The 27,082-nt window shown below is 44.7% G+C and overlaps 1 protein-coding gene across 2 annotated transcripts in view; it reads right to left on the bottom strand.

Moving 5' to 3' along the window:
• The window catches only part of cdh7a (cadherin 7a), a 200,161-nt gene that overhangs the window by 127,817 nt on the left and 45,262 nt on the right, over positions 1-27,082 (bottom strand). For both annotated transcript variants that reach the window (XM_015975712.3, XM_070553097.1), the window contains one exon: positions 13,240-13,534. In XM_015975712.3, the coding sequence (XP_015831198.1) occupies positions 13,240-13,534 (295 nt within the window). The remainder of the gene's footprint in view (positions 1-13,239; positions 13,535-27,082) is intronic.

Raw genomic sequence — 27,082 nt, 5'->3', positions numbered from 1 at the left:
GAGGGTTTACGGGGAAGGCAGAGATGAAGGGCTTCATCCTCTTTCTTTTTGGCTGCACACCGTTGCTGCATTGATGCCAGGGCAGAGCCAAAAATGCCTTCAGTCACGATTGGCATGTCCAAAATGTCCTCCTTCTCTCTCTCAGAGAGGTTGGTGAGGTTCAGCCATCGTGCACGTTCTTGAAGCACCATCATGCCCATAGCTTTAGCCGTAGCATGGACCGCGCAGCGCTGCACACGCAGGCAGATGTCGGTCAGTACGGTGATTTCCTCCCACAGCTCCGGGTCCGGCTTCGTATTCATGTCCTCACAGAGCTCGGCTTGGTACGCCGAGAGCATGGAGGAGACATTCAAAGCTCGGACCGAGATGGCGGCAGCCTTGTATGACCTCTCGTTCAGCGCCGACTGGAAGTGGTCCGCCTTCGCAGGGAGAGCGGGAGGCCTGGAGGAAGTCGCTGAGAGCCATGGGTGCAGGTGGGCTGCAACCAGCGGTTCCATCGGCGGCATGCAAAGCATGCCAGCCTTCTCCATCCCTTCGAAGTCCAGCGAGGAGGCTCCTTGGACAGGAGACCTGGAGCTGAACGGGTGTCTGTCCCAGGAGGACCTCACTTCTTGGAGTAGCTCCGGGAAGGCGGGAAGGAGGGGCTTTGCCGCCCTCGTGGCCTGAGGCAGCTTCTTACCCTCGTAGCGGGATCTGACAGCCTCAGTGACCAGGGTGGGCCAAGGGATGTTGAGCCTGGTCGCAGCGCGTTGGCAGACTGACTGCATGTCCAGGTGGGCGGCCGGAGAAGCCGCTCCATCCCTGGGAGAGGACGGAAAGCTAGGCATGGAGGCCTGAGCGATGGGGAGAAAGACGTCGTCCTCCTCTTCCTCCTCGTCCTCCTCTGAAATGAGGAGTTCCGAGGTGTCCTCGTCGTCTCCGTAGTCCAACTCCAACACGTCCTCGGCGGGGTGGCTCGGACCGGCCAGTTCGAGCTGTGAGCCCCAGCTGAGTTCGGCACACGGTTCCGGCTCCGGGAGGACATGTTCGCTGGCGTCCCCAGACGGTGGCCCAGGGGCCGGCAGGCAAGGGTCCTTCCCCGACAGGCTAGCTTGGCGCGTTAGCCGCCGGCGAAGGCTCTTCAGGGTGAAGCAAGCGCAGCTCTCACATGACCCGGGGACTTCCAATGCCAGCTGGGCGTGTTCCACCCCGAGGCAGCTCGAGCAGACCCTGTGCGGGTCTTTGCTTGAGATTTTGTTCCCACAGGTACAGAGGCGAGCTCCTGCGCCGTCGACTCCTCTGGTGGGAGGAGCGGCTTCCATGTTGGCTAACTGGTGTGTTAGCATAGAACGAACAGATGCACTGGAGTGTGAAGCTGCTCGTTATGCCCCGAACCTATGGTGAAGGTCAGGACAGAAGGACGGTAAGTTAACGTTCGGCGACGGAGAGAATATTAGAAGGCTCCGTCTGTGAACAGTTGAGCTAACTTACCTCAGAGATAAGCGACCACCGAAGCGAGAAGAGGTGATTGAATAGTGCGTACGTTGGGACGCTTGCTACTTATAGTAGCAGGGGGACGCGTACGTCACGGTCACTGGCCAATCAGGATTGGCGTATTGAGATAAGTGCTTCTGAGGAATCCGCGGAGGGGCGTATCCCATAGTGAGACATCGAAACGAATGTTAAGAAAGAGAACTTGCTGTGTTGTACCACTTTCTGCTGCAGCAGACTTGTCCGTGCTGATTAGAGCCCTGCACGGGCCTAAAATCTGAGCCCGTGTCCGGCCCGGCCCGAGGGGGTGGAGCCCCAGCCCGACCCGGCCCGAAAGGGTTTTCAGGATTCTCTGGCCCGGCCCGAGCCCAAGCCCGACTTTTTTTTAACCAACTAAATGAAAACAAAGTGCGTCAATCCTGACCAATGTCTTAAAAGACGTGCAGGATCCGAGCGTCGCAGAAGCGCATGCGGGAAGCTTCCTCCCACTGAAGCAAGTGTTTTCCAAACCCTGTCGCTCAGAGAGACTTGTCACTTAGAAAATGTTCCCTGATTATGACACTTTGGCTGAATAGTGCTTGTTCCTGTCTCCAATTTGGCGACACATCCATGAGCCGTCTGAGGAGAAGCCCAGAATCTCACATCCTTTTCAGCTCATAAGCGCATAGGATTACGCACAAGCATGACCCAACACGGTCTCACAGTAAGACTGGGTTGGAACTGTTCAGGTTTACGCAGACAATCTTCACATAGAATTGACTTACAGATATAAAATTAATTCAGTAAAATATAAAGCATTTTATTTAAATATCCATTCATTATTTTACAAGCACCGAGAGCTGCATCAGATGGATGGAAGAGCTGCGGGTTGCCGATCCCTGCTCTAGTTCAAGATATCATTAAAATTCCAAAAGTGCTGAAAAGATTTAAAATGGGGCTTTCCGTGCACATACAATACATTACGGTAGCCACCGGGATTCCCTGTCTTGAGCGCAACGAATCACAACACAGATTCAGAGACATGCTGACTTTGTCATCCAAAATGCTCCGTTTTATAACTTTTGAATGGCTGATCAGATTCAAGTAATTCCAATGGTTCCTAAAAGTACATAAAAGCAGCTTTCCAACGATCTATAGCATGAAGCAATCAGAGTTAGAGAAAATATCGCTACGAGGGGAAATCCTGCTGTACAGCCTGATTGAAACGGAGCGCAGCGCTGCGGTGAAAGCGGATAACCTATAAAATATGTTGAGGACGCAAACTTAATACATCTCTTTTATTGTGAGGTAATCATTTCTCCGAGTTTTGCGGTTGCGGGCGGGAGTAGACATGTATGCTGCAGGTGCGGGCGGGAGTGTAACACACGTTGCGGTTGCAGGCGGTAATGGTCAGAAATTCAGCAGGAGCGGGATGAAGAAAACAGTCCCGCGCAGGGCTCTACTGCTGCGTTCAAGTGTTGTAATTTTTTTAATGATTTCGATTAAAAATAAAGGCGCCCGGCCCGTGTCCAAGGTAATTGCACAGTCATTGGCCCGAAGCCCAGCCCGAGGGCCGTCGGGCCGGGCCGACCCGAGGGCCTAGGGCTTCAGTGCAGGGCTTTAGTGCTGATCCAAGCGATTCTGAGCCTTTTTGCCCTGAGTACAGCTTGCAAGGCATTCATTCCTACCACAGACCACTGCAAATGTATTAGATAAATGAGTTTCCCTCACCTTTAAACTAAAAAGGTCTATACTATTTTATCAGCACCATCAATAACTCAGAACGATCAAAATATAATGTATTATGTCAAAGTAATTGAGTTTTTCTCATTTTGGAAAAAAAAACGTCATCTGATTTGTATAACCCAGTTTTAGTGCATAATAATCTAAATAAAATACTTTGTTATAATCCAACAAAAACCTGACACAAAAAAATTGTCTGCTAATATTTTGACTGCCTTAGATTCCCCAGATTATATTTGATTTATTTGTCTGCCTGAGTTCGTATTTATAACCAAATATGATCACTAAAAACAATAAAAACCGCACATATTGACTGGAAAACAGTTGTACTCAACCCTCCCTAAAGGCGTTCTTCAGTTTGAGAATAAATTTCCTACATCCCATCTGTGATCAGTGGTGCTCTTTTGAGTTAGACAGGAACTATGACAGCCAGATATAGGAAGGGGAGTAGTAAATTCCAGACCTGTGGCCTTGCCTTGACATTACATTCCCTATGTGTGTAATGAGCCCCCTAACTGGTCTTTTGGCCTTTCGGTGAGCAGCTGCACAAAGCCAGGCTCAGTGATTGTCACATCTCTTAACTGTCCTCGAGCTCTCCTGTCTTTTCCTCGACGTCTCCACCGTGATTAAGACAAAAGCCTTCAGAGATCTATGTGCCGAAAGGTCTCATTGTATTTGGAGCAGCTCAGCCTCTAATTACTTTAATTAATTAAATTCATGATTTTCTCCAAATTGAACCCATTCGTCAGCAGTGCAAAGCTGTGACCATTAATGATTTAAAGACATCTATAAAGGAATTATTTAGGACAAGAGCTGCAAGGCTTGGTCCTGCTTTTCTTATAGCATTGATAATTGCTTTGGGCAGATATTTGCAGAGAGACGATGCATTTTTCTTCTGGTCTGGTAGTGAAGACCTTCACAGGAGGTAGCAAAGCAAATAAAGTGCCTAAGGGTGACCCCCTAACCTCAGCGCTTGTGGTGTAAACGTGCCCTCTGTGGTTCATGTACAGACTTTTTGTCTTATCTCGGGTTGGGCACGGGACTCACAACCCTTGTACTCTAATCCTCTGGTTCCTTAAGCCTGAGCTCTGCACCTTCCGTTGACTGTCAGCTGTGTAATCCTTTAGAGATCTCTGCCTGCTATAACCAAAGCCCTGTTTCCATTGGATTGCTTCCTGGAGGCACTGTATGCCTGCCGGAATTCTCATTCTGACTTTGAATGCTCTAAAAACGTCACAGCACCTTTTTGTTTCCACTCATTGCCACCTGGGTGGTAGACAGTGGATGTGTGAGGTACTGGAGTTTTACTCAGACACACGAGACAGGGATGGTAGCGAAGTGATTTAACTGTGATAACTATAACCAGACTTCTTTAAACCCATGATTAGAGACAAAAAAATGTACAAAAAATGTTCTTTTGAAATACTTTTACAGCTGTGGAGGTTAAGTAGCCTGGCAAGCCATCCATATGAATAAATAGTCTGGCCACGACCCATGAACAGCTCTCAGTCATCTGGGGAAATCTACAGTCGTCTTTAAAACTGTCTCCGCATGCTATTGGACAACAAACAACGTGGCGTACTCACTGCCACGGATGTCAGCCAATGGGGCAGTTTGCCATTCACTGTTGAAGTAGACACAAATACATCCGTTTTCTAAATAAAGGACTTAAGCACCTCTGTCTGCTCTTGACCCAATGAAAAGCACAGGTCTAAATGATCCAAAGTTGATGCCAAAGTCGTTTCAAACGAGCCACCACTATCTTTGTTGTTTCGCTCCATCGCATCATCCCACCCACCAAACCGATAGAGCGCTGTGATTGGAATAACACTGATCGAGCCAATGGTAGACCTGCTGAGGCTCCAATGGAGCATGGCCAGACCGACCTGCAGAATAAGATCTTGCTTCTTCAACAGTCTGTCTTCTAGGCTCGAGGATATGTTGAACCCATCCGTTCCTTCCCAATTTAGTTTCTGCTGACTTAGAAATGTGAAAGGAGCTTTAAGTGCAGCTGTATTTTAGCTACACATATTTAAATTTAAACAATAGGTATGTTTCCACTAGGGATGTCCCGTTCCGATATTGATATTGGCCCAAAAACACTGCATCAGATTATATCGCACTGCATCAAAAATCTCCGATATTAGCAGTATGTTCTGCTTAAAATTCTTTCCAGCAATTCTATCCAGCAGCGCCCAGATCCAGCATGTGCTAGCAAGGTAGCAAGAAATGAAGTCAGCCATGTGGCTGTACTTTTCGTTAAAATCCAAAAAAGACAGTTTGGCTCAATGCAACACTTGTCATGCACAAGTTTCCCGTGGTGGAACAGAACTGGGGAAAATTAATGCATCCAACCTCATCATGCATTTGAAGCAGGATCACAAAACATTTCATGAGGATTTTTGCAGTTTGTGAAATCAAAACTTTAGACACTGTTGTAGCAGTTGGTCAGTGAACAATATTGTGCTTTTTTCCTTATGTCCCTAACCTCGGCTGTTAACATTTATGCAACCAAAGGTTAATTAAACAGTGGTTAGTTTTTTTATACTTACTGTTGCTGTCTTTTCTTTTCTGTTTGAGTAATATCACTTGATCAAGCCATTCAAACATTCCACACTATAAAATAGGTAAAAGTATGTATGATTTGTGTTGATATCGTATCGGATTAATATTGGTATTGGTCAATACTGAAGGCTGCAATATCGGTATCATATCAGAAGTGAAAAAAGTTTTATCGGGACATCTCTAGTTTCCACTATTGGAAAACCGGGGTAATTTTATTGCAACTTTGCAGCCGGTCTCCCCGTTCTCCAATCCAGTTCAATCGTGTTGTGCTTTGAAAGAATAAAACGTTTAATGTGCAACGACCCCTTTTGGCACTTACTAGTAACTTAAAGCTTCTTTCCGGAGTATTTCTCTTATCCGATGGCACCATCTAGTGGCTGACAAGCATACCACACAAAAACTCTGTTGCTTTGTTTGTTTAAGATCGCAACTTCACATTTCTGTTTATTTATGTGATTCTGTAGCCAATAAACAGAGGTAAAACACGTTGTTTTATGAGTATTATTCTCATGTCATGTTGTATTTTCATACATTTATATTTTAGAGACTTACTTGTCCGTGAAAAGTTCATCAACTCTGCATCAGCCGAAGCACTAAGTGGTAGTCTAACGCTTTTGGTTAGTACTATTTGGCGCTCAGTTTCCTATTGCACAGAGCTCTGCGGAGCATGGGGCGTGCTTAGCAAAAAAAAAAAAAAAAAAAAAAAATTGGTACTGATTACATTTTATCACAGTACATGATAAGATTATCACTTTAACGGATTTCTGAAAAATCATACATCATTTCTGAAAGGGGAATACTCCTGAAAGCAGTTTATCAAAACAGTCATGATTTGCTGAAGCATTAGCAAAGTCCTGAAAAAGCTAAATTTGAATGTAAACACAACAGCTGAGAGGGCTGAGCAACCGTATCTCCTGGTCAATTTTCCCCTCCCAGGATTCCCCCCTCCTCCTATAGTGGAAACACGGGTAATATTCTTCTTCCATCAGGTTCCAAAAGTCTTGCATAGCAGCAGGCAGGTCTTTTTTTCAGTTTACCTTATATATTTTTAATCGTATTGACATTCAAGACTGTTTTGCTGTTGTTCTTTACCTAGTATGTATTTCCTAATAAAACAAAATACTATAATAACTGTAAAAAGTGTTTAAAACACTTAGTCATTTTATTCCCCAGTCCATCTGAATGCGCCGGGCAAGAGTCAACACCTCTAACACCAGACCGACTGCATGTCTACTCCAGTTATTACCTTGTCTGATGATTGTTAGTTGACTTCTAGTTTTTTAAATATACAGTATAATAATTGTCAATTGATACAAATATCTTTTTAACAGTTTAAAGGAACACTTGATAGTTTTTATTGCTTTTAGCACCCCCTAGTGTACGTTTAGTAGCACCAAAAGTGAAACTTATCTCCTTGCTGTGCGTTAATCCTAATCTAACAGCTGAAATCTTTCTTCAGTCTTCATTAGTGTCTACAGGAGCAGTCCATGATCTAAAACATGCAGGAAATGTGTTGGAAGAAAACTGCAGCGCCAGGTATGTCAGCTCAATTTTTTTCTAAATCCAACAGACCGGACCAGCACTCTGAAGTAGCCAATGCGGTATTTTGGCCACAGAGGGTTGTGGGGGTCTGAGTGACATTTCATTAACTTTGTAAAGAGTAATTTTAGCACAAACTGGTTGAAGAAAATGATTCAAAAATATGAAAAGGTTGCACATTATGGTTTTAACAATGAAAATTGACATCTGTTTTTTTTTCATTTCCAAGTTCTTGCTTCAGATTTTAGTTATAGCTGACATGTAGACATGCTTTTCCTTGTATTTTCTAGCTTTTATTTCAAGGGAGAGGTTTGTCTTTTTTGCACATAACCTATGAAAGTTGCCCTCTCACCCTTTCTTTTTGACCAAAAGCTGAAGCTTGTTTTTCTCCCTTCTTTTAAACTAGGATTTTGTGGGTGGGCAAAGGTCACACCCCCACCTGCCACCTGGTAGCCACTTAACCACTAACGCTCGCTTTTAAACCGCTGATAGCATTTCACCAACACCAATTTACCTCTCGCTTTTTTCTGGCAAAAAGTCTTGGTCAAGTTTTTTCGAATGCCAAGTACGTTCTTCGCATGTAACCTTACAAACTGGTAACAGACAGTTTTTACTTTACCAATAAAAAAGCCAGAGCCACAGAAGAAAATGAACTTCGTAATTATGTCAAGTTTTAGCATTAAAGCATGGAAACAACTTTTTTTATCAGTCTCTACACTAGTTTGTGACCCTTGTGTTTGTTTAGGACTTAATGCCATGTGTGTGGCCATTGAATTATACAACAGGGATTTTATACATTTGAAAGACTTGTATAGACATTAAGTCAAGTTTTATAGATTTTAAGTCAATCCTTGTACTGTAAGGCCCTTCTTTTCCTCTACAACTCACCCAGGCATGTTGTCAGTCACCTTCAGGTCTAAATCCTGACTGATGGCAGCCATTCTCACAGAATCAATGCTTGGAGTTTGTCACTTTTCTGTCCATTTGCTTTGTAGCACAGTGCTCCATCTTGCTGAAAATGACATTGCCCGTCAACAAACCCTTCTTGGATGGTTTGGAGGAGTTCCTTGTTTGGGTCATTTTCTTTTTACAGTGGTATGACATCAACTCCCTTTGCTGCAAACTAATCCCACATGTGAATGGTCTCAGGATCCTTTACTTTCAACAGGACACACGAGCCAGCGGTTTTCTTGGAGGAAAAATGGCATCTTTGCTTAATTGGTCGAGCTACTTTCCAACCCTCACCTACAGTCACGAGCTTTGGGTAGTGATCGAAAGAACGAGATCGTGGATACAAGCGGTCGGAATAACTTTCCTCCGCAGGGTGGCTGGGCTCTCCCTTAGATAGGGTGAGAAGCTTGGTCATCTAGGAGGGGCTCGGAGAAGATTTGCTGCTCCTCCTCATTGAGAGGATTCTGTAGAGGTTGCTCAGGCATCTGATTAGGATTCATCCAGGATGCCTCCCTGGTGAGGTTTTCCAGGCATGTCCAACCAGGAGGAGACCTTAAGGAAGTCCCAAGACATGCTGGAGGGACTTTGTTTCTCGGCTGGCCAGGGAACACCTTGGGATTCCCCTCAAGCAGCTAGCCCAAGTGGGGAGAGGGAAGTCTGGGCCTCTCAGCCCGACCTGACACTGGATAAGTGGAAGAAAATGGATGGAATAATGGATGTTGTCCTTCTTGACATCAGGACATCTTCTTGTGTGCCGATATTCCCAAACATGGCTGCTGGCTGCACTGGTGGTGCCCCATTCCCAGAGCTCAGTAAACATCTGGAGAGAGGCCTGGAAAGTGCTAGAATTTCTCAGGTGCAGTGAAGTGCATCTTCACCGTACAAGTGTTTGCTTTAGGATTAAGTCCCTTCCACTACAAAAAGAGACTTTGTACGTACTTAAATGTCATTTATCAGTTTTACAAAGCAGGATTATTTCTGCTGAAATATTAACTTTCTTCTGTACTTGATGAATGGATGCTTGTAAATAATTAATTTCCAAATAATCAATGATGGTCAATTGGCAGTTCTGTGGATGTTAATGGAATAGCATTGCATGAATCGCAAGGACATTTAGAAAATTGGAGATTGGTTGTTTTATGATGGCAACAAATGTGTTGGTCTTTGCTGAACAAAGATCAAATGAGCTTTATGTTAATGCTCCAAAGTAGAATAAAAATACCTAAATCTCCTTTTTGTTGTCTTAGTTAGAAGTCACCAAAACAAAAGAGTTACTTTAGTGCTTATTTTCACTTTTACTTGAATACAAATGTTTTCCTTGTTTCAGTGAGACAAATATGCACCCCTGGCATCCACATCGCCAGTCATGGCTCACCTGTGATTAGACCACAGCTCCCAGCATGCCTTGGAGCTCCTTGAGAACCCCCAGGAGGAGTTGGAGGAAGTTAAGGCTGTCTGTGTGCTTTTCCCTCACTGTGTTGTCATGGTGAAGCAGCAAGTTAATGGATGGATAAAAATGTGTTCATTAGAATCTGAAATTTTCACCAGGCAGGTTTTTGAAAAGCACTGACTAATATGAAGACCAATTTGTGGAAAAATGCCCATGGGCTTCAGGACAGATTTAGACCTTAAGTTAGTTTTCAAACATGCGTCACTCATCAACATCTCTAAGCCTAGAGGTGTGTGCTGGCATATTTGAAATGATAAATATGTAAATTACATCCCATCAAATGCACACCTCACAATGCAGTCTGGTCTCTCAAGAAACTGCTCTTTGTGTTTAGTGCTACCTTTTTTCTGCCAAGTTCTTTTTTTTTTAGGTAAACTTTTAAAATCTGCTCTGAAATTCACCTGCTGTGTTATTGCATTAACGTTAAAACTGTTTCAGTTCTTCGAGAAACTGTAGATCACTCTGGACAAAGTTCCACAAAAAGTAAAACATTTGAAGTCAGCTTAGTAACCTGATAAACCCTTTTAAGATAAAAGCACCCGCTGAAGGCCACTTGTGCTGCACTCCGCAAATACCTGTTATACTGACAGGCCCGAGGTTGTTGTTGTCACTCATTTGCATGTACTCACATTTTGTATGTGAGGGTGATTGGTTCAAAACCTTGGAGGAAATCTTGACCGTGCAGCCACTTACAGACCGGGTCTGATACGGTGTTCTTCAGGAGTGTTTTAAGGCTAACAGATAGAATATCTGGAATATTAAATGCTGCTGTGTTCAGAAAAATAACTACTAGGTTTGTAGGAGACAAACTAGACAAATAATGTTATTTTTTTTGGGTTGAAGGTTGTGCAAAACATCATTGTTTTGGGATCATCTGACCTAAAAGAATACATTTAAAAACAAAAATACCACCATATCTACGTGCAGTAGCTAAAAATGTGTCAGAGACACATACAAGAATTTTTTTACATATAGCAATGATCATTTAATTTCATTTTTATGTATTTTGTACATGGCTGTGCACATCTCAGTTAAACTAAATGAAAAAAAAAAACATTTCTTACCACATGACCAAGATTGAAATATTTAGACGTAGTTTGATTTTACGCTAAGAAAAGTAGAAGAAAAAAAATGAAGTCCTTAAATTCAGTTTTCAGCTAAAGCAACCATTTCTTATAATATGGACATTTTAAACAGATGTATATAATTAAATGAGGACCTAAAAAACAATAAGAAAAACAGATGAATAAAGCTAAATAAAAGTGTGTTACTTTTGTTGTTTCCTAGACGAAGATCAAAAGTAAGCAAGAAAGTTAGCTAGCTAGCTAATTAGTTAGCTAGTTAGCTATTTTGCCACATGCATGGGACAGAGAGATTTAGAGTTATAGATGTTCGGAAAGAGAACCGGTAAGCACGGTCTGCTAGTAAGGAGTCCTGGCAAACTGTTTAGGTGCTGGTATTGCTCTCAGAGTTCATGCTGCTCTAAACATTAAAATAATTATTTCATTTTCTGTTCCTCACTTCTGATTACCTTCAATGGTGTCTGTTTGTTGCAACCACCAGGTACAAAAACAAACTTGTTTTTATTTGACTATTTTTCTGTCCTGTCTGTTTATTATCTTCCTGCATCTCCTCTCAATCCTAAAGAAAAACTGCTACCTGCCTTCACATATATTCACCTTATGAGTTACCTTTGAACTGCAGTTCTAAAAGATCTACCGACCGCTAAAACAGCGGAGTGTGCCCTGCTCGACGGCTGCATCAGTGAGGTGCGTCACCGGAGGACAAAACAGGTGATGCACCCCGCTCCACAGCAGCGAAAAGCATCAGGCACAAATAAAAGACAGAAAACATAAAAGGAAATGAGCCGACATGAACGATCGGGTTACATCTATTTTTGAGTGGTGACACCTGATTTGATAATGTTACTGTGGCCGTGCTCAGGACGCAGCTGTCTGGAGCGTGTCAAGGATCAGAGCATGGCATGCGCAAGCTGGTTAAGATTAGGATGGGGTGAGGGGAAGGTAAAATTGCAAGAGGGAAAGGTCACAATTTGGTTAAATGTCCATTCTATGGCGGGTGTCACTATTGACACTCTGGCACAGTGCATAGCCTCCACCTCCCGACGCGCAGGGGCTCGTCACCTGCTGCCTTTTCGGAGGACTGCATCTTGTCGGTCATTATCACGTGACAGCGACTAGTCGATGACAGGCATAAAAAGTCACTACAGAGCAGTGAAGTCGACTAGTCGACTAGTTCATACAACCCCTAGTGTGTGTGTGTGTGCGCACGCACACTACTCAGACAGAGACGGCTTCAGTCATAGGAAGTTTTCATTATCATTCTGGATAATGAATCGCGCATGCGGGAGGCCACCGCGGGCTGATTCTATCTGCCAATCGGATGCTCCCCCTAATGGTAGGCGTGAATTTTAGCCGGCCAATCCTTCGGCAGCGGGTGTGATGGATCAGTTAAGTGCGAAGCAGACTGCCTTGGGAAGAGGGCTGAATAAACAATCGGTTGCACGTGGAAAAAAAAAACTGGCTATCCGGATGGGACTCCTACCATATCTGAGTGAAGTGGAGCCGGCTCTAGTGGGGAAAGTGCTATTAAAGTACAGACTTTGCTTACTCATGGTTCAACTTGTTAAACTTTTGTATGACCTAAACCTAAATATCCTTGACCCTTGCCCAAAATTCAGCCATTGTTTTCCACATTACAGAAAAGAAGTTCAGATACGGCTCATTGAGCCATTCTCTACTTACTTTCAGAAATGTAAATAATAAGTGACTGTTTTTGTAATTCAGAGGACTCCAAACTGCTTTACATTTGTGTGTTGCAATTCACCCATTCACATACACATTCACACACACTAATTCTAATGCACTAAAGCTACTCCGGGGCACACTGACAGAAGCAAGGCTGTCACAGGCACCACCGGTCCCTTCAACCACCACCAGCAGGCAAGGAGAACAAAGCTTTTTGCTTAAGGACACAACGACTGACACAAGCAGCGCCTGCTTTCAAGCAGGCAACCCATCGGTTACAGGGTGAACTTCTAACCCTTTAGCCACCATTGCCCATCTATCCCGTCATAAAATAGATGCAACGACTAAATGAAATTAATACAGAAGCTACAAAATCTCCATGACAGATAAGGGTTTTTTAATAAAGCTACCATTTCTGACAAATGAAAGCCCAAATTAAAATAATTTAACCTCAACCCTGATTTACGTGAAGCCCATAAACAAGCAGAGCTCCGTAAGGTTTAGACTGAACCCCAGTGATAAGTACATTTTCAGTCTGACAAAGTGAACATGTCGGACTCATTAACACAGCACACGTCCCAACCCACCTGATGACCTCGAGACAGAAAGAGGAATTCAGCGAGGTGGAAAATTATCAAACGCAGATATTAGAGTGAGGGCAAGTCAAAGAGAAAGAGAGACAATAGTTGAAAAGGAACTTTGGAGATTAAGCTTTAACAAAAAAAGAAAAAAGAAAGTTAAGTGATGGTGTAAGGGATGAGTGCGACAGCTCACCTAATGGTGACATCTCTGGTACTCCTGCCATGTACGGCCCATCTAGAAACTTGGGTTCGTTGTCGTTGATGTCCTGCACCTTGACCACGAACTCTGACCGAGGCTCTACAGGTATGTTCGTTAGTCTGTTTATAGCTTGAGCTTGGAGGGTGTAGTAAGCCTGGGCTTCCCGGTCCAGGCGCTTAGTAGCGTGGATGTCTCCAGTGTTCTCGTCAATGGTGAAGATAGAAGTGGCACCCTCGCCAGTTAACACGTACTTCACCTTCCCTTCTCCTTTGTCAACATCTGAGTGTAACTGTAGGAAGAAAAAAGCAAATTTATGAATTAAACAACTTACTGGAGCAAAATTCTTAATTCAACTCTTCGTTTTAAAAAGAATGATTTGAAGGATTTTGTCCCACAGGATCATTACGATGGCAATGATTAAATTATGATTTAAGAGTGAGGTTGATATTTCACCTTAACTCTTCAGAGATAACAAGCTAAGGACTGCCTTTGAATCAAAACAATGTCGTGTTTAGTTCAAGTGGTGATACTTGCATAGGAGTTTTGAAGTATTTATTATTCAAACTGCAAGTTTTCCCTCTCATGTCACTGTGAATATCTACAGAAAACACAATGTTTACTCACTCACTGTTCAGGGTGTGGGGAAAATAGTGCTTATTGCATAAATACTGAATTCAGATCAAAAGATCAAAACAGGCAACAAAACTATAAGTAGTGAATCATTTTACCTTTTTGCATTATTTTCTTTGGTGTTTTTCACATATAATGGAATGGGTGCCACTTACAATGAGGGCACTAATACAACGGTCAATATGAATGAGACAACAAAAGCTGCTCATGTTCTGTTTGAGGAAATTAAAGACCAATATTGCACCAAATGGACATTTTTGATGTTAATTCAGCAATAATGTGGAATAATTTCATACACAACTGATTCAAACCCTACTCAGTTTTGCAAGAGTAAAATGTGAAAATTGTGCTAAATTTCAGGTTTTAAAGCATTTAAATACTGACATCTGTATCCAGTGGCGTGTCCAAGTCTTGTAAAATAGGGTGGCCCAGGTGGGTAGTTTTATTTTATTTTATTTTTTTGATGAGGGACAAATTATTTAACCCAAAGCCTTCGGTTGACAATGTAAATTCAATTTAAATGGAACTCAGCGGGGTGAACAATCAGATATCAGGGATAGCATGTGCTACCCCAGGCAACTTCCTCGACATGTCCCTGTCTGTAAAAGAGCCTAAGGTGCAAGTACAGCCAGAAAAAGTGAAAAGTATTTAAAGGTGCAATATGTAAGAATATAGTGAGCATTTTACAGTGAAAAAAAACCCCAAAAGTCTAATGTTCCAGTCATTTTGGAAGGAAGGTTATCTGAAATATATTTCGTATTCAGCTGGCTGTGGGTATTGTCCTTTTTTTTCCCTTTCTAATCAAAGGAAGGAGGGAAGAAACTACTGTTTACCATCAGTGAGTGGGGTTGCCGTTTCTCCTGCGAGCTAATGCTGCAGCGCTGACAATTGTAATTTGATGGCGGCTGGCAAAAAGCTCCAGAGTTGTTTAAAGTGGTTGCAGTAACCACATTTTACCACAGGAAGACATTTTTACTTCATATATGGAGCTGGGATTGGGACAAATGTGCAAGTAACTTGTACCAAGTTCTGTGACTTATAACACATTTTATAACTGTAACTTTCGTGTGGTAGCATGTAATTCTCATTTTGTAACATGTAACTTTGGTTATGCAACCTGTAATTTTCGTTTTGTAACGTGTAAATTTTGGTACTTGACATGCAGAAAGTTTTGAATCACAACTCTCAAAACACACATCTCTGTCTACAGTTACAAAACTTAAATCTAAGTGTTACAAAACATTTAGTCCAAATTCAAGCGTCCCTTCCCAAAGAACCAATGACAGACTTTGTCTGATCAGCCTGTCATGTGTCTTGGATTCCTTGCTTACATAAAACATTTTTAGGGAAATTAAACAGATGTAAATAAAGAACCTACATCTTGAATTAGAGCAGGGTTTCATATCCGAGACATGTGGTTGGCTGATAAGACAAAGCCTGTCATTTGTTCTTTGGGAAGGAAGCGTAGACTTGAGTTTGTAGACTGAGAAGTGTGTTTTGAGAGTTGTGATTGAAACTTGTACATAGATTTTCTTCTGCAATTTACGAAATGAAAGTTTAATGTGACATACTAAAAGTTATGTGTTACAAAATGAGAATTACGTGTTTCAAAACGAAAGTTACATGTTACAAAATGAGAATTACGTGTTACAAATAAGTTACATGTTACATATTAAATGAAAGTTACAATTACAAAGCTTGGTACAAGTTACTTGTAATATTGTCCCAATCTTGGCTCCATACTTTTCTACATAAGGCACCTTTAAAAATGACTTTTTAATGTAGTTAAAAATCTTTTCCTGATTGACAATGAGAAAGCCCCAAAACGTTGATCTCATATTAATAAAAGTAACCAAATATTTTGTATTGCTGCGGTGACTCTGCAATTCATTTTTTTGTTTGGATTTGACTTGCAGCCACCTCGTTTGTTCAGATAACATGAAAACCTTTTAATTTACAATCATTCACATCTTCTGCCAATACGATTTCCATTTAGTTGAATGCTTTCTGGTTTCTTGGAAAGCTATATATTTAAGAAAATAACACCTTTTTTAAATTTTCAGTCACGATGGGGACCTTTTTACCCCACAGAAGGACAAGCTGTTGGAGAACCATTATTTTAACAATAATTAGTTTGACACAGTCTCTGCAAGTTTCCTTTACTTAAATTCAAGTGAAATACATTTAAGCACATTTTTCAGACCATTATGATTCATGAAATAAAATACCTTCAGTCATTCCAAAATTTATTTAAAAGTAAAGCAGTTTTGGTTTTCATTCAACTTCGTACTTCTAAAATATGTGAAAGCTTCTCTGGTCATTTATTACCCTTATACTAATGTTTTCAGTAACCACATCTACATCTATGACAGAATAATAAAGACACAATTTCTTTCCCTCAATTTAAATCTTAGACGGTACACCAGTACATTTGATTGCAATTTTTATTTAACTACAGCATTGTTGTATTTTTGGCACTGGGTAAATAGTACGTGTACATTTTTTGTTGTTTTTATCCCCCTAAAAACTTATGTAGTAAACTCTGGATTCTAGCCCTACTTATTAGACATTTATTTTTTTCATTTAGTTATTTAGTTTTTTGTTAGTTTTCTTTTATTTACTTATTGAAGCCTTTAACGTGATGATGTGTTTTTTCCCTGGTGATAGGGGGCAGTACATTACTAAATTGTTGAAAGCAAGCAGTATTTTTGTGTTTGAGTAGGACCTTAGCAATGGATGGCCATTAGGGTCAAAAATCCCAGGGAGCGCAACCTCCAGCAAAATAACAAGCACATCAGACTCCCTTTCAACTCTGGCAACAAGTGAAGAAGTAACTGTGTAACACAACGTTTACAAATAGTGGAAGTTTTGTAACCGTCTTTACAAATCAATGAATGCATTTTGTCACCACAAGCTCATGTAGAAGTAAACATCACATATGAGATTAACAGTAAAAACTACACATTGTCTCTTTAAAGACAGACTTATCTTGTAAATGGCACTATGCAGGACACTTTTTATTCCCACTCCCGTTCAAACAACTTTTTATTTTTTAGTTTCAGAAAGTTGGCAACCCAATGAAGCATATTGCTGCCACCCTTTCAAAATAAAAACCAGCTATATCAAGTTATAACGTGAGAAGTTTACTGTTCTAACAATATTTTTTCACACTCACACAAATTAACCTAATGCATGCTGTTCAATTATGAATGTCATAAGAACCTGGAAACATTTTGAATAAAAGTTTTAACTTGAAATGATTGCCAAATCTCATTAAATATAAAAAAAATAAGCCTCTGGTGGATGATGTAATAATATGATGTTTAACAACTGGTGCCCCATTGCATCATGGGTCTTGTAGTACGTTTTTAAAGCACATTACCCGAAAGCTTCTGGCAAAACAAAAACAGAACACATGAATGCCACCAGTGTATTTTTTTTCTAATAAGAAACAAAGTTATTGCAGGAAGCAAAATGTAGCTAATCAATTTTAAGATTTTAATGACATTTGCCAAAGTCCTGTTTACGGGGACTGATGCAGACCAGAAACAGGAAGTAAAGTCATTCCTTAGGTACACTGATTTATTTCAGCAAAGCAGGCTCACAGTAAAACAAAACCTCCATGATGCTGGGAATTCTTACCCAGTGAGTCTTTATTTGTAAATGTAAAAATAATTCACAAAGAGATGAAGATTTATTTGTGAGTTTTCAGTGTTGCTGTCATTTTTTGCTCTGAGTTAGGATTTCTTCTGGCTTCGGATCACCCTGGAGTAACGGTATTCACAGTGTCATGACTGAGACTTCTTAACAACTCTGTGGCTTGTAGCCGTTAGCATTGTGTGTTCTGATCAACATCCTCCTTTTATGTTTTGGATGAAAACATCACCCAGTGAAAATGAACACCGCTGTCTTGTTTGTATTAAGGTTTGCTTTAATGGACTCACTGAAATTCATCAAAAATAGTGACAAAGAGATGTTTGCTGTTTGCATGTTCACCATATAAAACCCTGTTTGCTGCTGTTTTACAGTCCTTTCACCGTCATTTTCACGTTCAGATCAAAAACTGGTTTCAGTCACATCTATGACGTTAGAAATTAACTATCAGAAGAGCGAGTCAAGACTTTAAAACAAACTTCAACGTCCATTCTCAAAGCACAACTCCACCAAATTTATCCTTGAGAAACTCAGAAGAAAGAAATTAACATTATAATGACAAGTAACCAGGCTTGTATGATCCTGTTTGAAGTCAGAATGTTCTGACGGCCACCAGCTTCCTCCACGTGAAGTGATCACAGCATGTCTCAGAGACAGGCTGTGGTTGGAGCTGAAAGATGGGCAGATGGACCGTTTTTAGCTGTCAGCCCTCAGCAGAGTGCATATTTCTGTCTCTTCTCTGTCATCACAAACATGAAAAGCACCATCAGAGCATGCCGAGCAAGTGTTTCGGGGTACGCCTTTGCTGATTTCTGACATCTTCTGTTAAGACTACAGACTAAAGTCTCGACTGTGGCTGTAACATCTTCACCAGAGTTCTGATTCAACAATGTGTTTAAATCTAGCTGTCATGACTAACTCTATGAGGTACAATCAGTTTGGATTCAAGCACTTGCTTTGAATAAAAGTACTGACTCAAAAGGAAAGTGTTCTGTTTCCAATGCCACTGGAAACAAAGTCTGGACTAACAGCATGTAGAACGAGTAATCGGGACAATAAAGGCATTTTTGGACCAATCATGAGGACTGGAAAGGAACTATGTGTTGTCTTTCATAATGCTTGGGGAAAATTAGCAGTGTGGCCTTGGTTTACCGTTCCATCTATAATCCGGCCTTTATATGTGGTCACCAGATCTGAATCAAGACTGAAAGTAAAAGATCATGGATGCAAACATATGAAATTATTTTTTTCTACAGGTCTGAGGCATAGAGGAGTGAGAAGCTCCATCATCCAAGCAGGGGCTCAGAGTAGAACTGCTGCTCATCTGCATGGAAATGAGTCAGCTGAGGTTGTTCAGCTATTGGAGCAGCTAGAAGTTATAGACATAGTTATATAAACTTAGCTTTGACCAGAAGTCCATCTTTTCTCAACATAAGATGATCTTAGTTTAAAAAATCTCCAACCTGAAAGGCAGCGGTCAATAAGCATTCCTCCAAAGAATGCTCGGCCTTTAATTGCAGAAGTTAGCAAACCCATTCAGTCATACCTTGAGTTTTGAATACTGAAAAGAACGGGAATAATGTCTATTCTTTTCCAAGAACGGCCTTGATCGACTTGAACTGAACCAAGGTTTTGGCTCAATTCAAAAGGGCTGGCACACTTCACAGCAAAGATGTGTTTATTATCAACTGGAATATCTTGCTCTTGTTTCCTCCAGAAGATTGAATGAATTTCCTCACCTTCATATAACAGCTTTATATAAATCTTGGTACCTCCGGATGAGGCTCCCAGCACATTTTCCCTCTTGGACAAAGTCAGTTCTTGCATAATCTTGTTCTCGGTCAGCAGCTATCTTTATGAAAGTAGACGGGGCAAATGTCTGCCCTTAATATTCCTGCCATACCTGACCTGGAACTTGGGAGCACAGGAATTATCCTCAGTGCAGTAAAAAAATAAAAAATATGATATTCTTTTCTTTTTATGACCACAGCCTGTTTTCTACAGCCCATTTTCTATTAGCTGCTCTTGTTTATTGTGTAAAACAATATATATATTTTTTAAAAAGCTTACCAAACAGCATTTTATTTATATTACAATTCACTCGTGCAATAATATTGTTCAAAGTCTTCTTTCAATTTATCTGTAAATGTCAACGTCTCATTATGGGATAAATAAGAGTGGTATTTCAGGTTCCGAGCCAGCGCTGCAGGCTTGGAGAATGATTAGGTCAATATTATATTGGTGGCACTGACTGACTACATACTGAACAGAGGATACAATGCCAAAGGTCTTTTATTAATGGAATCCATCAGCCTGCTGATAGATGCTGCACCAGAGGAGGATGATTACATCGCTTGTGTCCTCAAGCTTAAGTATATGTGGCCCCTCTCTTATGGAGCTCCACGTGTTTATTCACCATCTCCCGCTGTCAGGAGGCAAACCATCAGGCTTGGAGAGGGTCAACATTTAATCTGGAGGAAGCCATCCGTAGCATTTTGTTTCCAGTGAATGCCACGGAAGAGAAGGACAAAGCGCGTAGGTCAAGTCAGGTCGGAGGTCATGCACACTGTGTGGTCTTTTCAGCGGACTGTTTGGCTTGCTACAGTTCAAACTTTCTCCCTGGTGGTAAAAGACTCACAAAGGAAAAAGCTACTGGCTCTGTGCAGCTAAAACCCAACAATATATGCAAAATAGAGTTGCAGTTTAAGCACCAAGAGTGGAAAGATTGTACAATATATTTTTTCAAAATTAAAAAAAGATTTGTTATTTTCTTTTAAATAAAACTTGATTAATTTCAGATTCTTGCTCTCATATTTTAGCAATTTCTGCCTTGACCACATGGCGTTTGTAGCCATCAACGAGCATCTGGCAAAGTTAGGACTGGATATTTGAGCTTTGTTCTTTGCAGAAATGGTAGAGTTTATTGGTAATGGTCTGTTTTCTAGCAAACAGTCAGCTTTTAACATAATCAACACATTTTCAACAGGGTCATGTTTGTGATAGCTTGATTTCTCTGATCAGAAGTCAGATCTGATGTGTGTCTGAGGTCACTAACCTGTTGGAACGGCTCACTGCGTCCAAGTTTAAAACCATCTGACTGATGGGTGAAGTTTAAAAAAGTCCAAAGGTATTCTTCCACCAATTACATATCATGATACTAACCCCACCACACTGGACAACTGGTATAAAAAGGTTCTGGTTCTCCAAACATACTTGCTTTTGTTGTGGTCAAATATTTTAATCTTTGTCCGAAAAAGCTTTTCTCCAAAAACGATTTAAAGTAACAGTGAGCTGTTACCTGCTCCTCCCCTCTACTGGTTGAAAGTGGAATTACAACTCATGTAAACACCCCTGATGTAGCTAGCACTAACAATGAGCTAACACCAACATGAGCCCACCATCAGTCCGTGATTTTATAGCCTCCTTTAGCTCCCTCAAACTAGTGTAGGCTGCGCCAATGTTCACTAGCTGTTTGCTTAGCCTCCAAAGACATTACTCTCTTACTTTAACTTCCTGTAATCTGAACCCAGTATCCGAGTCCGGATCGTTAAGTAAAGCCCAAGTCCCGATCAGTCTGAAACCACGTGATCGGGGCTGATTTCAGATCATGTGATCGGATCAGGACATCCCTACATCCAACTATTTCCAATTCAAGGTGGAATTGGGTCTTGGTGGTTTCTGGGTTATTCCTGAAGATCCAAATCAATTTTCTTTTATTTGATATTGACAAATTGTCAGGTTCGTTGGCAGATCTGAAGCGTGACTGAGAGTTCTGTTGCCCAGACGCGGAGAGACGGAGATAGCCGGCGTGGTTATCTCCTGTAGGTGTAGTCTGAGTGTTTTGAGGGCTGGTAAGCCTGGAGACTCGATACAAAGTCTGGTGAGAAACGATGACTGAGCAATGAATGAAACGCCGGCACTTCCTTAAGTAGTGCCGGCGTGATGACGTCAGTCGCCACGTTGGTGGCAGGAATGAATGGAATGCAGTCAGCTGGAGGAGTTCGTGACAGGACCCCCCCCTCGAGGGACGGCTCCCGAAGTCCCAGGACGGCGGGCCCAGAAGTCAGTCAGCAGGGTAGGGTCGACAAACGAGCTCGTGGGCTCCCAAGAGCGTTCCTCAGGCCCGTACCCCTCCCAATCCACGAGGTACTGCCAACCTCGTCCCCGGCGGCGAGCGTCCAGAATCCTGCGGACCGTGTAGGTGCGATCCGCCTCAACACCGCGGGGCGGAGGCACCCGGACCGGTGGAGGGTGGAGAGGAGAGGAGATCACCGGCTTAAGCTGGGAGACGTGAAAGACCGGGTGGATCCGGAGAGTAGCCGGGAGGCGCAGACGGCAGGTGACAGGATTGATGACCTTAAGGACGGGGAACGGACCCAGGAAGCGAGGAGTGAGCTTCCGGGAGCCAGCCGGCATCCTCAGGTTAGCGGAGGAGAGCCACACCTGGTCGCCAGACCGGAAGACGGGGCCAGGCCGGTGGCGGCGGCGATGCTGACGGGCATACTCCGTGTTGGCCCGGGTGATGGCCGCACGGGCCCGGATCCAGGCGAGCCGACAGCGGCGGACCAGCGTCTGGGCAGCAGGGACCTCCACCTCCGGCACCTGATGATCAAACAGAGGTGGCTGATAACCGTAACAGGTCTCGAAGGGAGACAGACTCGTGGCTGAGGAGGTCTGGAGGTTGTGTGACAGCTCCGCCCACAGGAGAAAGCGGGGCCAGGTGGTCGGCTGGGACGAAGCGAAGCAGCGCAGGTAGCGTCCAAGCTGCTGGTTAGCTCTCTCTGTTTGTCCGTTTGTCTGCGGATGGTATCCAGAGGACAGACTGGTGGAAGCACCGACCAGGCGACAGAACGCTTTCCAGAAGCGTGAGACGAACTGGGGTCCTCGGTCGGAAACCACGTCCTGAGGGAAACCATGGAGCCGCACCACCTGTTCCAGGAGCAGTTCGGCCGTTCTCTTGGCCGTGGGGAGGCCGGCCAGGGCCACTAAGTGCACGGCCTTGGAGAAACGGTCCGTGATAGTCAATATAGTGTCCAGGTGGTCGACCGCCGGCAGTCCCGTGACAAAGTCCAGCCCGATGTGTGACCACGGCCGCTTGGGCACAGGGAGAGGCTGCAACTCTCCAGCGCCGGGTCGGTTGGAGGACTTGGATCGAGCACACACATCACATGCAGCTGTGAACTCGCGGACGTCCCTCCTCATGGACGGCCACCAGAGAGCCCGACGGAGGAACTGGAGGGTACGGGCTTGCCCTTGATGTCCCGCGAGCCGTGAACAGTGCCCCCACGTGAGCGCCTCTTGCCGGCAGGAGGCGGGAACGTAGAGGCGGTTCGGTGGGGTCTCCGGCGGCGCTGGATCGCCAGGAAGTGCCGCCTGTATGGACTGCTCCAACGGCCATTGGAGGGAGGCCAGGAAGCGTTGAGCCGGTAGAATGGTCCGAGGCTCCGGGGGGCCGGCATCTGGTGCGAAACGCCGAGAGAGAGCGTCCGCCTTGAGGTTCTTGGAGCCGGGCCGGTAGGCGATATGGAAGTGGTACGGCTCGAAAAAGAGGGCCCACCGAGCCTGACGAGGGTTGAGCTGGCGGGCAGTCTGTAGATGAATGAGATTCTGGTGGTCGGTCCAGATCAGAAAGGGATCGGTGGTCCCCAGGAGCCACTGCCTCCATTCCTCCAGCGCCCACTTTATTGCCAGCAGCTCTCTGTCACCGACCCCGTAGTTCTGCTGTGTGGGGGAAAACTTCCGGGAGAAGTAGGCACATGGGTGGAGCTTAGAGTCTGGACCCCGTTGCGAGAGAACGGCCCCCGCTCCCACATCCGAGGCGTCCACCTCCACGACGAAGGGCCGGGTCTGGTCCGGGTGGAGGAGGATGGGTTCCTTAGTGAAACGTCCGACCAGCTCATGGAAAGCACTGACAGCCTCTGGAGTAAGGCGAAACGGGCGAGGCTGATTGGTGGTTTTGGTGAGTGAGGTCAGAGGTGCTGCGAGGGAACTGAAGTTGCGTATAAACCTCCGGTAAAAGTTCGAGAAACCCAGGAAGCTTTGCAGCTGCTTCAGGGTCGTGGGTAGAGGCCACTGAGCTACGGCCTGAACCTTCTGGGGGTCCATCTTCAGGCCCTGGGAGGAGATGGTAAAACCCAGGAAGGAGGTGGACTCCTGGTGAAACGCACACTTCTCCAGTTTGCAGTAAAGTCCATGATCCAGGAGGCGGGACAGAACAGCTCGAACATGACGGATGTGCTCTTCGGCCGTGCGGGAGTAGATGAGGATGTCATCTAGATACACAAAGACCCAGCGACCCAACATGTCTCTCAGCACATCTGTAATGAACCGCTGGAAGACGGCGGGGCTGTTGCAGAGTCCAAAAGGCATCACCAAATATTCATAGTGGCCAGTGGGCGTGATAAAAGCGGTCTTCCACTCCTCACCTTCCTTAATACGGATGAGGTTATAGGCGCTGCGCAGATCCAGTTTAGTAAACACTGCGGCTTGTGTGATGGCGTCCAGAGCGGTGCCCATGAGAGGGAGAGGGTGGCGGTCCCGGATCGTTATTTTATTTAACCCTCGATAGTCTATGCAGGGCCGGAGATCCCCCTCCTTCTTTTTAACAAAGAAAAACCCCGCGGCCCCGGGGGACGTTGAGGGACGGATGAATCCCTTCTGCAGGGCATCAGTTATGTAATTGTCCATAGCCCGGGTTTCCGCCGGAGAGAGGGAGAACAGGCGACCCCGAGGGGGGGTGGTGCCGGGCTGGAGCCTGATCTCCAGGTCGTAGGGTCGGTGAGGAGGTAACCTGGTAGTGGGTTCTTTAGCGAAGACCTGAGCGAGGTCGTGGTATTGAGGAGGGATGAGCGTCAGGTCTACGTCTTTGGGAGGAGCTGCTGCTGCCCGAGGTGCAGGGGAGTCCCGGTGGTTATGACAACCCGTGCCCCAGGCCAGGACTTTACTGGTGGACCAGGAGATGTGAGGCTCATGGCGGCAGAACCAGGAATGACCTAGGATGAGAGGCGTAGCCGGAGCCTGGATGACCAGGAAGTGGAGGGTCTCCCGGTGTTGGTCAATAGTCATGTGGAGACCCTGAGTTCGGTGGGTGAGAGGGTACGGCATGATGGGCCGGCCGTCCACAGAGGTCACGGGAATGGGTCGGTCGAGGGCGGTGAGGGGTATCTTGAGCCGAGTAACCAGTCCGTGGTCGATAAAACACTCCGCAGCCCCAGTGTCTAAAAGTGCCTCCAGTCTGGTCGGGCCTTGGTCCAGGTGGAGGGAGACCGGGAGAGTGGTTCGGTGTGGAGCCGGAAAAGTGGAGACTCCGGGCGGGACAGCTCCTACTCCGACCCGGAGGGACCTTTTCCCGGTCGTTTTGGGCACGTGCCACGGTGGTGACCCAAATCCCCACAGTAAGCGCATCTTCCCTCCTGGTAGCGCCGTGCCCGTTCCTCAGGGGGAAGATGTCCCAGCTGCATCGGCTCCTCCGTCGGTTGGTGAGCCGGCCGGCGGGGTGACGTCCTGGTGTGTACGGGGGCTGACATGGTGCTCGGCCGGTTCAGGATGCAGCGGTCCAGTTGGAGAGCCAGATCCACTGCCAGGTCCAGGGAGGTTGGGACCTCGTGCCCGATCATGCCCTCCCGGATTCTCGGTGACAGTCCCTCCAGGTAAACGGCCTTTAGGGCGGCGTCATCCCACCTCAACCGAGCTGCTGTCGTCCGGAAGCGAGAGGTGTACTGAGCCGCCGTCTGGGAGCCCTGGCGAAGCTGAAGCAGCCGCGTCTCGTCCGAGACCTCGCTGCTGGGGTGCACAAAAGTCTTTTTCATCTCCTTTACAAAAGTCTCATAGTCATTGCAGGCAGGAGATTTTTGATTGTAAAGAGCCGCCGCCCATTCAGCGGCTCGACCTGTCAGCAGTGAGGTCAGCAGGGCGACACGAGAGCAGGATGTGGGGTAGCGTGCCGGCTGGCACTCGAAAGTCATGGCCAGGGTCGCCAACATGCCCTCCGGGGATCCCCTGGTTCCGTCCCACTTCTCTGGAAGGCTGAGGCGTGGTTCCATCCTGTCAGGAACAGCTGCGGTCTGACGTTGCAGAGCGGTGGTCAGCTGGAGTACTAGCTCGGTGAGTGACTCAATCTTTGTGGCTTGGCGATCAGCTATGGCACGGAGCTGGTTCATGTCTGCCGTCTGCTGATCCAAGATTGCGCGCTGTTGAGCCACTTCGGCACGCAAACGCGCGAACTCCGCTGGGTCAACTTGGGGCTCAGTCATCCTGTCAGGTTCGTTGGCAGATCTGAAGCGTGACTGAGAGTTCTGTTGCCCAGACGCGGAGAGACGGAGATAGCCGGCGTGGTTATCTCCTGTAGGTGTAGTCTGAGTGTTTTGAGGGCTGGTAAGCCTGGAGACTCGATACAAAGTCTGGTGAGAAACGATGACTGAGCAATGAATGAAACGCCGGCACTTCCTTAAGTAGTGCCGGCGTGATGACGTCAGTCGCCACGTTGGTGGCAGGAATGAATGGAATGCAGTCAGCTGGAGGAGTTCGTGACACAAATTAGGGTTTTCTTCCAGATTTTGGCAAAGTAGTGAAACATTAGAATAGCTTATAGTTGTTTATACTGATGGGTTTTGGAATCTCAAGTTGTTTAGACATGGCTCCAATTTTTCCAATTTGTGTAAATTTATAATTCTGCTTGTTGGATCTTCACAATGTTCAGAGCATTGGTCAGTCCACTAAGTCCTGTCAAAGAAATGCTGCAAAGAGAAACTAAAATCTGAAGTCAGGTCAAGTTCAGAACCTTCAGCATATTGAAGGATTTAGGTGAGTGTGTGTAGATTTTTGAACCTGTTTGAAATAATCTAATCTCAATAATCTTACTTATTTCAAACATTCGGTTTTTATTTTCAGGTCTCAAGTTAAAGCCTTATTACGTTCATCAGCACCATAGCTGCTACTCTTGCAAAACCCTCAATAGCTGCTTAGTAATTCTTCCTTTGCTTCCCTCGGGGTGAACGTCGCGCAGCATGCAGCTCAGTGCGGCGCAGCGGTGTAGCTCAAAGGCACTCTCGGGGATTGTGAGGAGGGGTGGGATCTAAACGCTGATTCTTCTGAAATCAGGGCTGACACTTATCATCACTTTGCATTCCTGAGGTTCTCCGGGGACCAGCCTGTTACTTTTGTGGATTTTTTTTGTCTGTCGTGAAATGACAAAAGAAACTGCACAAAGGAACTCATAACAACTCAGTGATTCATGCTGTTGATTTAACTAGAGCTATTACTGCAGGTCTTGACTTGTCAGCTTCAGCATTACCTTTGGTCAGTTTGCTTCATGCAATGACAAAAACATATGAAGTCTTCAAAGGAAAGAAAAAAAGTATTTTGCGTGTGTGTGTGTGTGTGTGTGTGTGTGTGTGTGTGTGTGTGTGTGTGTGTAATGGACACAGAAATGTGAGGAAAAACTCATCATTTTCCTCTAAAAACAGCATCTGCTGATGAATTCATCGAGAAAATATCTTTCACTGAGAAGTTCAAAACAATTTGCCTTTTTGGGCCGGGACAAGCAGGGTGGCAC

The sequence above is a fragment of the Nothobranchius furzeri genome, chromosome 7 (assembly GCF_043380555.1).
Source record: "Nothobranchius furzeri strain GRZ-AD chromosome 7, NfurGRZ-RIMD1, whole genome shotgun sequence".
NCBI lineage: Eukaryota > Metazoa > Chordata > Actinopteri > Cyprinodontiformes > Nothobranchiidae > Nothobranchius > Nothobranchius furzeri.
The sequence above is the reverse complement of the archived record's forward strand: the minus strand, read 5'-3'. Positions and strand labels throughout refer to the sequence as shown.